This window comes from Blastomyces gilchristii (genome assembly GCF_000003855.2).
Source record: "Blastomyces gilchristii SLH14081 genomic scaffold supercont1.19, whole genome shotgun sequence".
Lineage (NCBI taxonomy): Eukaryota > Fungi > Ascomycota > Eurotiomycetes > Onygenales > Ajellomycetaceae > Blastomyces > Blastomyces gilchristii.
Window position 1 is genome coordinate 929549 of NW_003101664.1, and position 14931 is coordinate 944479.

General features: G+C 45.7%; 2 protein-coding genes and 1 non-coding gene across 3 annotated transcripts; 1 reads left to right on the plus strand and 2 right to left on the minus strand.

Annotated features, from left to right (window-relative positions):
- Positions 1-236: 236 nt before the first annotated feature.
- On the minus strand, positions 237-3970 carry BDBG_07559 (POT family proton-dependent oligopeptide transporter). The gene is made up of 10 exons (XM_031723150.1): positions 3246-3970; positions 3086-3163; positions 2989-3030; positions 2859-2897; positions 2611-2794; positions 2179-2544; positions 1966-2120; positions 1577-1911; positions 1418-1514; positions 237-1335 (listed from the first exon to the last, which is right to left on the minus strand). The coding sequence occupies exons 1-10, from the start codon at positions 3487-3489 to the stop codon at positions 1079-1081; spliced, it is 1797 nt and encodes a 598-aa protein (XP_031580252.1). The 5' UTR covers positions 3490-3970; the 3' UTR covers positions 237-1078.
- A 4286-nt stretch (positions 3971-8256) lies between these two features.
- On the minus strand, positions 8257-9816 carry BDBG_07561 (uncharacterized protein). The gene is made up of 2 exons (XM_031723151.1): positions 8758-9816; positions 8257-8688 (listed from the first exon to the last, which is right to left on the minus strand). Exon 1 carries the CDS (start codon positions 9192-9194, stop codon positions 8775-8777), a length of 420 nt encoding a protein of 139 aa, XP_031580253.1. The 5' UTR covers positions 9195-9816; the 3' UTR covers positions 8257-8688; positions 8758-8774.
- Positions 9817-9923: 107 nt separating this feature from the next.
- BDBG_17632 lies at positions 9924-10005 on the plus strand. The gene has a single exon. It is a non-coding gene; the product is annotated as a tRNA-Leu (tRNA).
- Positions 10006-14931: the final 4926 nt, after the last annotated feature.

Genomic DNA, 14931 nt, shown 5'->3' on the forward strand with positions numbered 1-14931 from the left:
CCAAGCGCTGGTTTTTCAAGCCAGGAGTTTCAGCCAAGCCCAAAAGGCCGAATCAGCGCGTTGTGGCGCCAGCTCGTCTCGCTCGCTTACAACAAACAGTAGTTAGGCTTTTTGTAGGGAGTATGTATCGTATGTAGAACCAAGCGCATGTGCCATTAATCTCTCTTCCAAGCCGCTCTCGACTCTCGAGCCAAAGTCCCTTGTTATAAATAATAAAAGAGAGCAAACGGAAAAATATGAACTCCTCATACGCCTTGTACATTAGTGTATTAAATACGCGTAATCTACTGGTTAAATTGGCGTGTTAAATTTTAGTGTAATTTATGTAACCCTATTTGACCTAACTTAACCTTAGGAATGTTATTATTACATACAGTATAACCAGATCTTTGATCTTGAAGCTCTATCTTTATTCTCCCTTGCTCTCTTTCTTTTATACTGACATCAGACACACAAGTTTGAGTGAATGACAGGGAAATTTGATGATGATGAATGAGAAAGTTGGCAGTGAGAACACATCATATACAAGCATAGAGCAGAAAACACAGATTTGCATAGAATTTACACAGTACGGAGTAGAGTAGTATGAGAAATTATTGATTGGTAACTACTTCTGAACTAATAGCTTAGTTGATACACTAATGGTATTGCACTAACTGTGGCCTCGCGGCTAGACAAGGAGATAACCGGGGGGCAGGGGGGGGTGGGAGGGTTGGACCTAAAAACTAGCTAATAATATAGATGACAGAGTAAAAAGAACTCATGCCGAAAATTCTGCGCCCACGCTAGTTTTCTCGCATTAAAAATTTTCAGAGTTATTAAAAAGGAGTGTTGGAAAGATCAATAAAAGTGGTATTGTCGGCGCATGCGCATGAATATATGCAGAGCAGGCAGAGGTAGCAAAAAGTGGGGTATATTCGCTACTACTCGAACGCATTTTTGTCCCCTCCGCTCTCTTCGAGAGGTATGGAATAAAAGGAATAAAAAGGAATAAAAAGAAGAGGAGGGAAAGAGAGGAGGAAGCCGCATACGAAGAGAGGGGGAAAAACTTATCAAAGGAAACGAGACGGGTGGTAGATTATGATTTCAATTCGTCGTCGAGAACCTTGGCATCGGCGTCTGCCCCTGCAAGGCCTCGGTACTCCGATTCTTGGATCATGTTCATTTGCTCTTCCATCTTGTCGAGACCTCTGAATGTGAACCAGAAGACAACGCCACCAAAGAAGGCGATAATGGCAACAATAGTGTAGTTCCAGACGAGGAGGGGGTCCTCAGAAACGGACACGAAGGCTTGACCAAGGGCCGCTGATACAGCGCTGGTGAAGTGGTAGAAACCTATCTCAGCGGAGAGTGTTAATATTTGCATTCTAGTTTAATAATAAGATATAAGAGCAAAAGAGAGAGCGTGAAAACTGACCGAAAACCAATCCTCTCATGTTGGCAGGCGCTTTGGTGTACGAATATTCAAGGCCAGTGATCGAAGCCATGATCTCGGATAGACCAACGAGAACATACTATCGGTTTGGATTAATATTTGGGTTGATTGGAAGATTGTTTTATGAATGGAGGTTCTTACCGAGCCAGCCTGGACCCAGACGTTTATTGGAGCAGGAGTAGGGCAGGTATTCATGTATCTCCCGCAAGCACCTGTGGTATAGATGAAATGTTGGACAACGGCAGCCCAGATCATCGCACAAGTGGCAATAAAGAAACCAGCCGCCATCCGTCGCAGCGGGGAGAAGCGAATTTTAAGGAAACGCAGGCACGGATAAACAATTAAATCCAAAATCGGAATCATGATGACAATCCCAAGTGGGTTGAGGTTGTTGATGAGATCGTTCGGGACGCCGTGAAGCTCCAATGTTGCAGCCTGGGAGGTGAGATTCCCGTCGATTTGATTGTACGCCAACCCTGGTCATTATCAGTATCAAGGAAACAGGCGAGGACATAGGTATTCTTCCTTACAGAAGAGTGGATAATACGCAAACACCAAACAGGCTTTGGTTCCTCTGGCCACTTGTTCAACCCAAGCATCGTCGAAAGTCATCCACTTGGGCTTGTTTGCGACGTTTGAAGGCTTGACATCGTTCCAGAAAGCCGGCGATCCTAGGTTACGAATACTATTACAGAGGTCAGATATGGTGTAATCCTCCTGTCAGAGTGATTAAAGCTACTTACGTTCTTCTAGGGTTCCAGGAGATTTTCCCCTTGCAAGCAAACCTGATAAGTTTCACGGCGTTTCCTAGGACGGATTCGGTCGGCGGATAGTGAACGTATCTGCTGTGGAACACTCCCAGCACAAGAGGGCAGAAGCAGAACATTACAGTAGGGAGTGTGAAGGAGAGCCAGAAACCAATGTAGCGCTCGGCGTAGACCATGGTAACCTGACCAACGATGGAACCGATGTTAATGCAAAGATAGAAATACATGAAAACACGCTGCGTAGTGAGAGCGGGGTCCAGGATGATCTTTTCGCCTTTCCGTTCAACGACGCGCATCTTCGTATATTTCAATTGCTCAACCATGAGCGGGGAAATATTAGGCCTAGAAAATGTCAGTTCCGTCTACGCTTCGAAGTGTCCCTGCCTGATGAAAGTATATAAATCTCACTTGAAACCACCCACGCCAGCACCGAAAACCAGAAGGCCAATGGCGAGACATCCCAGAGCTCCATCGGGATGCTGAATGACGGGAGGAAGAGCGGAAACGATAAGGATGATATGGCCAAACATAGCAAGAGCAATAGAGTATTGAATGGTTCTCATTTTTCCCCATTTCGTATCAGCGAAGTAGCCTGGCAGTCGATGATATTAGTTTTCCGAAACGCCTTATTGCTAACACTAGATATGCATACATACCGCCGAAGAGGGGAGCAAAATACGACCACATTTTATTGACTTTTCTAGATTGTTAGCGATCTGGAAGGAATTGAAAAAAAAGAAAAAAAAAAAGAAAAGAAATTGGTGGGAGAGCATGAGTCGCGCGTACACAATACCATTCCCTGGGAAGCTCGTTGACCCTTGCCGAGAGCTACGAAGAGTGTCAGCTCAAAGTTTTCAAGCAATATCCGGAAAAAACCATTCACCTCCAGGTTGGCCATTGGATCTAGGGTCGTTTCCGGTAGTAGATCCTTCCGGGAGCGGTTGCTGGACGAAATTGGTCACTGTAAATATTTCATCAGCCTGATAAGTCTACTACATTATGATGCATTGTGAAGAGTTTCAAACACACAAAACTGCACGTACAGACGATTGTGGTTCCATAATAGGCAAACCGTTCACATAACTCGACGAAAGCAACGGTGAAGCAGATCCAGGGAACTTTGTCAGGAATGCGCCTGAGGGTATCCAGCTCGTGTTCCGTCGGCTCGGGGCCGTCGCTGTCGCCATAATGATCGATTTCCTTTAAATCTGCCTTCCCTGAAATCGATACATCTGTCCAATTGCTCCTAGCCGCGTCCGGGTTATCCGCAGCATCATTATAAGCCATAACTCGAAGGCCCTTGTTGAGGGGGGGGGGGGGGCAAGGCTCATAACAGAGGACACGAAATATTATACGCGAAGATGGCGCCAAAAGCAAGGAAGAAAGGATCAAGGGACGGCGACAGGGGACAGTCGGAGGGAGGCGACAACGGGGGAGATCAGCTATTTACATGTTTTTTTACCCATGTTCAACCAAACCAACCATGCATGGATGACAGAACCAAAGCGCAAGCAAGCGCCCATTATTATTATTGCCCATTGCCCATTGCCCATTGCCCATTGCCCTGCCCTGCCCTGCCTTGGCTTGTCTTGCCTTGGCTTGTGTCTTTTCTGGGGCACATAGCACAACAATATTCCTCCGACCTGGGCAACAAGGCCAAGAACGCCGCCTTGGGAACGAACAAGAAGCAGCCGAGTTTATCGGCTCCGAAGCAAGCAAGCAAGCAAGCAAGCAAAAGAGAGAGAGAGAGAGAGAGAGAGAGATTGGAGATTGAGTTGCATCTTACAGGCTTGGCGCGCTCAGCCTGGCCGTTCTTTGGCCGTTCCATGGTGTGTCATGATGTCAACGAGTTATCGAGTAGTTACTCCGTATAGTAACTATGGTATGGAAGTATGCTCGTTTGGCCAAACTCCTCTCCGATCGGCTGTCTAGGAACCTGGTTGGATTACATCTAGCTCCGACTAGCTGCGAACTCTCTCCCTCAGTACAGTAACTATTCAGTAGCGCGCTCTTCTTAGGGCAAGGGGAATGTTGCATTGTCTCGCTTTTAGCGCGCACTCACTCACTTCAACTGTCAATCATCTCAATCTCAATCTCTCATGCGTGGTTTTGAGTTCAACGCCAGACATTTTTGATTTGCTCTTGAGCTTCGGGCAAGATCCAACAACAAAATAAGCATTCGAGAACCAGACAAAAAAAAAACAAAAAAACACGCCGCAAAAGCTTCTGGAAGAATTGAGGTAAGATAGAACAAACATGCACGTCAACAAATCGCTTGGCTTGAAATTCCTAATTCTGTCCCATTTGTCCCACTGCACTGTAACTATACATAACATACAATAATACACAAAACACTGACAGTCAAGGAGACAAAAAAGGACTCGCTCTAATATTCTTGCAATTCCTGATATATCCCACTCTACCCGATGTTTTTCGATGAACCCAATGCCATGAATGGATGCTATGGATGCTAACACTAGTCTCTCACTAAAATGGCACTTGGACGAGACTAATAAGAAGAAAAACTGACTGGTTTCTTGCCTGCTAGTTGCTTCCTATCCTAATATTATTATTATTGCCCTGACCGCGGCGGGGGGAAATATTAACAGTGCGCGCAATTTTGGCCTTTCTATGTATGTACATGTACAGTACATACATGTACATGTACCCAATCACTGCAGTATACTGCCATTTGTTAACTACCTCGGCAGTAGCCAGTGATCCATGATAAATAATAATAATAATAAGTCGATAACTGCGCTGTGTATGTATTGTTTTCCCATCACCAGAAGATTTGGGGGGGGGGAAAGGGGGGGAAGGCATGGCATTCATTCAGCCTTTGCTGTTGATTCAAGCTTTTCCTCCTCCACGCTCATGTATTCTCGAGCATATAACTACGGCGTCCAACCAACCAGCTGGGCCCATTCGCGTGTTCCTCCCCATATTTTATTATTATGGTTTTGCCAACAAAAGCTTAAGTTATCTTGAGAAACCACTTTCCTGGGTCTCCCCCCCTTGCTTTCTGGAGCAACAAAGGCAACTCGTGTGCTCAGTCGCCAGGCCAAGGAGCCCCCAGGGAATTGAGGTTATTTAGGACGGCCCAAGGGAACTACGCAGTAACTACTCCGTACAGTAACTCAGTACAGTACGTGGACTGGTTGGTCATTATTGGCTGCTACTACGGAGTAGTGCGGTCAGTATTGTCAGCACAACAAAGTATTCCAATCAAGTAACTAGATAAGATCCCCAACTGACTAGTCCCTTGCGAGTGGTCTGTGGCAAATGTCTTTTTTTCTTCTTCATATGCTATGCTATGCTATCTATGCTATGCTTTGGAGGTTTGGAGCAAGGTTTGTTGTTTGTCCAGGGGGAATAATTTTGGATGTCGGGAGAGTAACTAATTAAGAGAGTAACTTATTTGGCAAGGTTTGGCAAGGTTTCCCCCCAACCAACAATAATGATTACTAACTATCGCGCGATAAGTAGTTAGTTAACTAGTTTAGTTAAAGTTAATTATTTCATCATACACAACTACACGTATGTACGGAGTACATTGCGACCAACATTATTCATTTCATGCGGGGGTATGGATGGCCCGTACAGCTTCACAGCTTCACAGCTTCACAGCTTCACAGCTTCACAGCTTCACAGTAGTCCTTTAAGACAAACCTCGAGGCTTCCATCCCGGCAACATGAGTTCGGATCGAGAGAATGGAAAAAATAACAAAGCTGGACCCCCCCTCCAAGGGCCATCCATCAATGCCTCTCCTCTCTCGAATCATACATGTTTTTGATACCACGACCTCCTAGAAACAGGCGAAAATGTTTATGTAGCGTAGCAGCACCATTTTGATCCGTTTGAATAGGTTTGTTGCGTGATTGAAATTACGATAGATTGACACACACAAAGACGCGACCATCCCCCATCCCCATCCTCTCTTTCCGTGAATATTACACCCCAGGGATGTCGATAGAATGGATAGAATGGAGGAGCAAACACCACTTGCTCATCCGGCTTTGAGAGGCGAGCGGGGGCCATTTTAACTACCAAAGGAAACTTGCTTGAAAAAAAATGTACATCATTACTTCTTGTGCATAGGATGATATGATGGGATGATGGTTGCCTCTCGAGATACCAACCATGTGGGGAACGCCAAACTCATCAAGAGGGCGGGGGTGGAAACCAAATTCAGAGTTTCTTTTTTTTTTATATATATATTTATTTTTTTTATTTTTTTAATGGGCCTTCTCGAACAAAAATGTCACCACTCGAAGATATCGATCATCATGATTCATGGCTCTCAAATGTTTTAGGGGCGAATCCGATCCGCAATTGTTGACAATATATACTGAGGTATTATTTTTAGCAATCCGGAGATCTCATCACCTCTAGTTAGCTTAGTGAGTGGGTCAGGGTTAATTAATAAATCAAGAAGAACCTGAACCAACCTTTGTTCAGTGGCGCCAGATAGAATTTCTCGCGCTGACATCTTCATCTGGCGCGGAGTGTTGCGTCCGGTCGGTGAATTTTGAGAGCTCGTCCCTGTATTTCGAATCATTCTAGAATTGATTTTTCTTCTTTTCGTTTCCTTTTTGCCCAAGTCTTTAGTTATCACCGCTCACCACCCTCGAAGCGCATCAGGTAACTGGTTACTCAGCCCGTTTAGATATGGTTTCATGGATCCCTCGGTGCCATTCAGTTAACTAGTGCTTCCCCGCGACGAAGAGGCCTTTGTGTTTTAAGAAGTAAGTTATATTTTCCTACAGCGAATGCTAACCCCCAACCTTGCATGGAACACATTTCACCCAGCTATGTCCGGAAATTTGACATACTGCGTACGCTGCGTATAAGCCCGAGTCATGATTCTCAAAGACTCATGAAGAACCTACACAAGCCAACATAAACAAACAATATTGAACTCACTCAAACCCTCTCACAGCAGAAGGGTCCGGACCGGCCTATTTCATAATCCTGCTTTTTTTGGGGGGGTTACCGAACTAGCCGCACGCAGATTGAACCCCCCCCCCCCAAAAAAAAATAGAGGAAGGGTTCCTATTTCCATGCCGATATCGAAATGGATCAATCGTTCGCGTCATGGGTGCCTGCCTGAGCGTACCGTACCAGGCTCAAATCCCTTCATATCAACTTTCATGTTAGTAGCTACAACGTCACGGTCCATTTTAGCTACCGCCGTGTGCGAATACCTATCCATCCAAGATGGTGTTTATGAGCGGTGCGCACATGCTCTCTGACGCAAGCGTGAAAACAACATTGCAACCAAATTTACATTCACGAAAAGGGTAAAAAACTAAATATCCGTGGAGTCGCGGTGGCTTTGGCCTCCCCATATATCAATCAAAGCTATCGACATCGGCTTTATTTCATCTAACCCCTACCCTACCTAACACGTTCACTTCTAGGTGGTTCTGCGCCCGTTTAGAGGCGGATCGTAGCATAGCATAGCACCCCGTCAACCTTCCTTCCACGAATAAGTTGACCAGTCCGAAATCGCATATGAAGGCCAACTTTCTTCATTCACATCACAGATATAGGGGAGAAGGGGAAGATTCAGCTGTTAAATGAGCGCGCGCTTCCTAATGCTGTTTTTCTCTTGGGTCTCAAAACGCCTTCTCACGCTTTCTCCCTGTAGTTGTTAAGGGTTGATGGAATGGCAAACAAACCATATACCTCTCTCTCTGGACTAAATAAAGCCTTCGAAAAAAACGCGATTCGCAATATCTAAAGACTAAACAAATAGAAGGAGGTCAAAATTAGCTATATATTCAATTTGGGGTAGGTCACTCTCCGAAATCATTCTCGAGCTGATTTATACATCCCTTGCGATAGTTTACAACCTTCAAAAGCTAAATCAGGCACTCATCAGGTAATGAGAATATATATATACACACACACACACACTGGCGTCCCACCTCTCCATAACAAACTCAGCAAAAAGACGGTGCATGACCAGTATGGAGAAAGAAGTATACCTACTCGCAGCAGCAGTAGATTGCTATTGTCCATCCAGCCAGGAACAACAATTCTTGAAACGGGCAAAGGAGAGATTTGTCCTAATCTCTCTTGTCGGTAGTATGGGGATGTGGCTTGACCCCAACTATTTGTGGTGTTTACGGCGTACGGTGTTCCTATGGAGGATTAGACGGCGATTAACGAGCCCAAATTTGTTGACACTGTTGGAACAAGTGGCGGTGTCACTTCTTGAATAATATCCCATTTACAAGCTGCAATCCAAGCAAGGATAAGATAATGCACGAGGCTGCATACAAGGCAAATGGAAGGGCAAACTTGTGGGGGTTTTTGAGGAAGGAAAATTCAGTTCAGAGGTTTTATACATAATCCATGCCCAAAGACAAAGAAAATTGTTGTTATTAATATTTCAATTGTTTTAATGTTACACAACATTTCCTCCCCACAATCTCAACCCCGTTCCATTAGCATCTCTTTTTTGAGTTGGCCTCAAGATCCTAGTTCCTCATTAGTGAACGATTCCCATTATTACAGCAAACGTACCACCCCTTCCGCACATCACTCACCTCGTACATCATCCTCTTCAACGCCCAAACCAACCCGCGACAGCCCCAACCGTTTTCGACACTACAGGCAACGCAGCCACACCCGCCCCCGCAGCGCCAACAGCAGTAACGGCCTTTGCGACTACGCCACCCATAGCAGCACTCTGGCACATGGCGAAAATGCTACCAGCTTCCACCGACCCAATTCCAGATTGCCACGCCGTCGCAACCGTCCCCGCCGCAGGACCGATGGAGGTGAAACCGATCGCCCCGAGAGCCGGCGTGGCTATGACCGATGCTGCTATGAGGACTGTGCCTGCTGCGAGTTGATAGGGGTTTTCTTGTAAATAGCGCCTTGAGACGCGGAGGATTTCACCGCCAATGGACGTCGTCGGGATGTTTTCTCCCATGATGCTTGAGAGTGTGATATTGATGTTAGACACGCTGGCGCTCTGCATCTGGGACTTGAAGGGTTTTTGGTTCTTGTATTTTTGTCCGAGTTGCGTGGATGGCTGGTGGGCGCTTTGGTAAGAGGCGTGAAAATGGCAAGTAGTCGACAGTTTTCTGTGTATCTTGAAAGGTTGAATGCAGCTTGGGCGATCAGGTCAAAGAAGCGAAGAGAACGAATTGGAACAACGCGGGGGGCAGCTGCTGCTTTTCTGCGTCATTCATGCATCTCAATCCAGTGGCGCGGGATATGTGTTATTGGTAGAATGTTGATGTGCAGGATATGTGCCGTCGAAACAACATCAGAACTGCATCTGCTTGGGAATTGCCAGAAACATTATAACTATCTGACTTTCTCCTCTAATGCCATAGATAGCTAAGGCAGATTCCACAATCTTCATCGGTGTAGGTAATGAAAGGAGCATGCTCAGTATAAATATATATTTATAGCTAGCATAGAGAGTTCAAAAGAAGAGAGAAGTAATATATAAAGTAGGTTCAAGAAGCAAAGGGATAGGCTAGACAAGACTGCCTCTACCAGTGTTCTAGTTGATCATTCATTCAGTAGATTGAATTGATCATTTCTCTCACGCTCATAGTATTATTTATTCTATACATTTTCATATACTGTCGTAGAGTATAATTGAGTTGAAGTTCATATTGCGAGATAAATCAATCGCTAAAATATCAACCGTGACAATGAAAGGTCACGGGAACAGGCTCAGTCTCCATCAAATCGCGGCGAGATGGCCGAGCGGTCCAAGGCGCCAGATTAAGGTTCTGGTCTCGAAAGGGGCGTGGGTTCGAATCCCACTCTCGTCACCATCTTTTTTGCACAATTTCTTTTTTGTTTTTTTTTATTCTAGGATTTGATTGAGACACAGAGTTAATAATTATTAATAAAGACTTCTTCTGGTGCTGAGTCGGGTAATCATAACTCTGGATTGCGGTGCAACTCTTGTAACTAATTGTTAAGTTTTGAGCCCATGCTTCGGTCAAACCAATTTGATATCGTAATGTATGTCACCATGAACTCCTCACAACGACGGAAGTCATGGGCCATGGGATCTTTCTTGCTCAACTCTTGATTTCACTGTTTTAATGGATTGCGTATTTCCTGAAAATTAAAACTAAATTTATATTCAATCGTGCCCTCATTACTAGCCCTCATCTCTGTCTCCCTTCTGTATCGCGCGCCTGAACTTCGAATCCAAGCGCTGAAACCTAACTCTAAGTTTTAACCTCCACTGATCGAACGAAGCTTCCGCCACGGCTCATGCGACGTCTAGCAGTTTGGGAGCCGTTTTTTTTGCTTGCAAAGCCCCGCAACTGAGTTATTTATCATCGTGGTATGGTATGGTATGGTGTGGAATCTCTCTTCACCGCCTGAAGACCAACTAACACACGGACAGGGCGAGAATTAGCAAATCTCTTACCTGCATGAATTGTCCAATTGTTCGAATGGAGAACACCACGGAATACTCCGAATACAAATCCATGCTACGGAGTAATAGCAACGAGGATATAGGCCAGGGCGATGACGCAATGACCAACAATAATTGACACAGCGGAGTGTCTGCTTCGCTCCCTGTCGGCGATGAAAAGGATTAACCATGTCCATAGAGAGGTCGCCAGGCTCGTGATCACGGCAATAATGAATATGATACAGGATTTTCGCTTCCCGCGTTATTCATGTCTTCAGAGCTATTGGACATGGTTTATGTCTGCAGGCGGCCTATCGGAGCATCGCCAACATCTTACTATGTAAGCTCACCACTCATCCCAGTTCGTCACCCTCCATTATCATCAGGTCTCGCCAGCTCTTCACTTCCAGCACTTAAGAATCACGAATGGGAGCTCTTCTGCCGCTCTCTGCTTTATCTCTCATTTTCTCGTCCCACTGCTCTACCCCGCACAAAGACCAGGTGTGTCTGTTCACGGCTTGGAATTCTAGAAGAGAAAGATCTTCTGAAGTGTGGGGAACGGGATATTTCTTGGCACAATTTTCAAGATATTTCTGTGAATACAACACGGCCTGCGCCCGGGTCCGAAGAATGTGTACTTCGTCGCTGAAATGGAAGAGGGGGGCCGAGGAGGGGTCAACAAAAAAAGAAGAGAATAAAATATTGACCTTTTCCATTGGAATTACCTTCATTAGCCGACAGAGAAACGCAGATGAATAAGCAAACCAAAAAAACCTGAAACAACACCATGGCGGCAATGCTTCAGCAATCTTTGAATCTCAGTGCAACGTCTGCAATTTCCAGCGGCTGAATGTTATGGATAATTTGGCGCGTATCATGAAGCGGATTTCCAGGGATGGGCCTGTCATTGAACACAACAATAAGAAATGCAGAGAGCGCCAACCACAAGGAAGTCTTGTCTCCTTGAATCCTAGGCTCTCTTTTTTAGCTACTTGCCTGTCGAGTAGTATCGAGGGAATTAACCCGAACGGACTATAGTCCTGAAATGGTCCTACGAACGGACTACAGCCCTGAAATGATCCTACGTCAGTGGTGATGGGGCCTGGCGACAATTAATCTCTTACAAGCTAGGGTGATAAATACCTAGAGGATTTCCTGTCTCAGGCGCACCAGCCTGCAATAATACCCACATGCGCTGCTTGCTCCGCTGACTTTAGTCCTAATCAGGGAGAGATGCAGTGTTCCCTGGAGGTTGGCACATTGCCCAATCCAGCATCGCGCGCATCGGCATTGAACGCGCACCTTGCGTGTGTTCGTCTTCAATATCGCGTGCCCTTTCTTCAGCCTTGCAGTCGCTATCTAAATTTGGCAATCAAAGCCCAATCTGGGTTATCTACGTCAATATACACGAATCCAGATGCGTACACATAACAAATGCTGGTTCTTGTTCCCGAAATGTATGTTTCGGCTTGCAAACCCCTGGTAACGATGACCAGACACTACAGTCCCTCCCTGATACACTGATATGAAGCTTGGGAGGCATCCCCACTGGGATATACCTGGAGAGCTCTGCCTGGCTCTGGAGCGGCATTTCGTGCGCGTCGAGTTCCCTCCGGGCTTGACACCAGCCCCTGTTCAGCCACATTCGCTTCCCGTTGGGCTAGAGTGCGCTACGTGGCGAGTGGGGCTAGCTTAAGATAGCCCTCTCTCTTGTTTCCTCTCTGATGTTTCACCATTATGGAGAAAGTGGACACGGGATCAAAACTGCAGTCCTACTGGACGAAAAAGTCATGGAGAACACGCTCTTCATTTTAATCTGCCTATCAACTCTCACGAAAGCTCGATATGTCGCGAAAGAGAATTAAAAGAACCGATGAACCTGGCTCCTGATACTTACGCATAATGATCTTCGAACCATAAAATTTGCAAATCATTGTCAGGGTTTTCATCATTTCGAGTGCCTGGCCCTCAAGGCAGCTGCATGATAAATAGTCAACCACCATGCAATCTCGGAAGGAAGGTGGAATGCGACCCTATAACAACCAACTTTATATTTTCGACCTCGAATCAGCCAAATTATACGAAAGGGTGGCTGATTTCTGAGACAGTGAGATTCCCGATGAGATCGATTATCTAGGAAGTGGAAGGTAATATATACATACCCGTCCACCGGCCTGCCTTGATCTTTTTCCTCCTGGAATGGATTTGGGTCATCGAACGAATAGAGAATTCCTCTCATGCTCTGGACTATCACGCCGCTTTTCTCTACCCCTCGGCAACTGCCGCGTCAGAGACGGCCATGGCGATGACATTGGATGCGAAACAGAATTTTATTTTGGTTGGAGTTTTGGGGCTTTTCGCGATAATGGCTATGTTCTCACGGCTGCTCCTGCAAAAGATCCGAAAACGGCCATTCGGCGCCAGCGACTATCTCACGATATTCGCGCTTGTTTGTTTCTGTGCGCGCACAGCGATGAGCGTCATAGTCTTTCTCTGGGGAACGAATGTCACCAACCCGCCGGATCAGATTGAAAGGCAATTCACGGAATCTGAGATCTATCACCGGGAGATAGGAAGCAAGTTGGCACTAACAGATAGGGTCACATATACTACTTAGTACGGGCTTGCATGATCGTTCTTCCAAAACACATTATCTGAATCAACTACTAACATGAGCATGAAAATGTATATCTAGTCTCTGGACCCAAAAAACCATCATTCTCGTATTATACACACGAATTCCTCCAGGGCTACTGTGGCCAAACCATATCCTGAGCATTACCTTGGCTCTAGTAGCCATAACTTTTGTCCTAGTCCAAGTTATCTCATTCAGCGAATGCTCCCCTTTCCACCTCTATTGGCAGGTAGCGCCAGACCCAGGTAAGAGTTGAAGTAACCTTGTTAGCTTCTAGCATTTGAAAAGTCAAGGCTAATGATCTAGTCAGGCCCGTGTGTTAAAACCATTTTACATTCATTCGTACATACCATAACAAATACTCTGACCGACCTTTTACTCCTCGCCATTCCTCTTCGCTGGGCCTTTCAAAAAGGCTGGTCTCTTACACGGTAAGAAATCCACAACCAACACACCCCCAAGCCGACCCCAAACATCATCACGATTAACACTCCACCCCCCAGGAAATTCCTCCTCGCCTCCCTCTTCTCCCTCGGCATTCTCCTCAGTGCCATCGCCCTAGCTCCCCTCCTCATACCGGGCCGCGACGCAACTAATAGCTATCATAACGCCCTTAAAGACGCAGAGGCGTTCCTGCTCGCCTTCCTGGCCAATATCATCACCATAACGGGCCTAGACTACGATCCATCAGACGAGGACGACACGCCCTTCCTAACCTCGAACAGCAAGCGGCACTCCAACAGTAGCGGGTTCAGATCCTTATTTGACAGGAAGATCATAGTAACCAGCAACTTTGAGATGCAGTCGCAAACTGCCAGTCCCGCGCGGGTTCTGCAGATGTTTCCGCGCCACCCCTGGGCGGCTGTTCAGCGGCTGAGTAATGAGAATCTCATTACGCGGGCAAGAGGGGGTCGTGATTTGTGATTATAGAGAACGTGGGTCTTTTCCTCGAGTCATTCTTTATTATATTCTTCCTATTTTGTCTTCCTTTCTTTGGGAATGTGTTGATGATGCTTGCATTACCGGTATACCCTCTTGGGCGTTGATTTAAAAAAGAATTTTGATTTGGAGAAATTTGATTGCTTTAGAATCTCTTTTGAGTTAGTAGAAAAGAAGAATTATTTCACTCTCATTTTATTTGTTCCGTTACAGAAGTGAGATTCGTACGGTGAAAAATATATCTGACTGAGCTAGAGCGGTACGTACGTAGTTTGAGAAGTTTTTTGTCATTGTTTTCAGGGTGTAGAATGAGTGCGTTCTTCGAGCAAAGTCGTTGTGATCTCGCTGTCTCTCTCTGCCTCTCTCTCACCTAGGTCATAACCACCATGATAGAAAGCAGGCGGTTTGGATGTGGAGATAAAAAGGGAAAAAGAAGGTGAAAAATATGTTTCGTTTGTAATGTACATACATGTACATACTGTAGATTGTCTGGGTCCGTCCGTTCCCAATAGCTCTTCGCCGTCCCGCTAAAATCATAATTGAGTAGTGGTGAGCCACCAACCAATGCCCTCACTGGCTCAACAGGCTCACTCCCCTGCCAGTCGCCGTTGAACTGCTTCATAATAGTGTGTTGTTTGCTGCTCTCTGTGACTGCCTTTTCATTCTAAAGCTACGCATCAACATCGATGAGATTTGTTCTAATAAGCATGATATTATTTATTACTTGACTTGTTTGATATTCCCGTCATT

Excerpts from the sequence above, each read along its gene's own strand:
- BDBG_07559 (XM_031723150.1), bottom strand. The coding sequence starts at position 3,489 with ATGGCTTATAATGATGCTGCGGATAACCCGGACGCGGCTAGGAGCAAT. Across the intron at positions 3,164-3,245 it reads TTATGGAACCACAATCGTCT|TGACCAATTTCGTCCAGCAA; the intron begins GTACGTGCAGTT and ends AAATATTTACAG. Across the intron at positions 3,031-3,085 it reads ATCCAATGGCCAACCTGGAG|CTCTCGGCAAGGGTCAACGA; the intron begins GTGAATGGTTTT and ends CACTCTTCGTAG.
- BDBG_07561 (XM_031723151.1), bottom strand. The coding sequence starts at position 9,194 with ATGCAGAGCGCCAGCGTGTCTAACATCAATATCACACTCTCAAGCATC.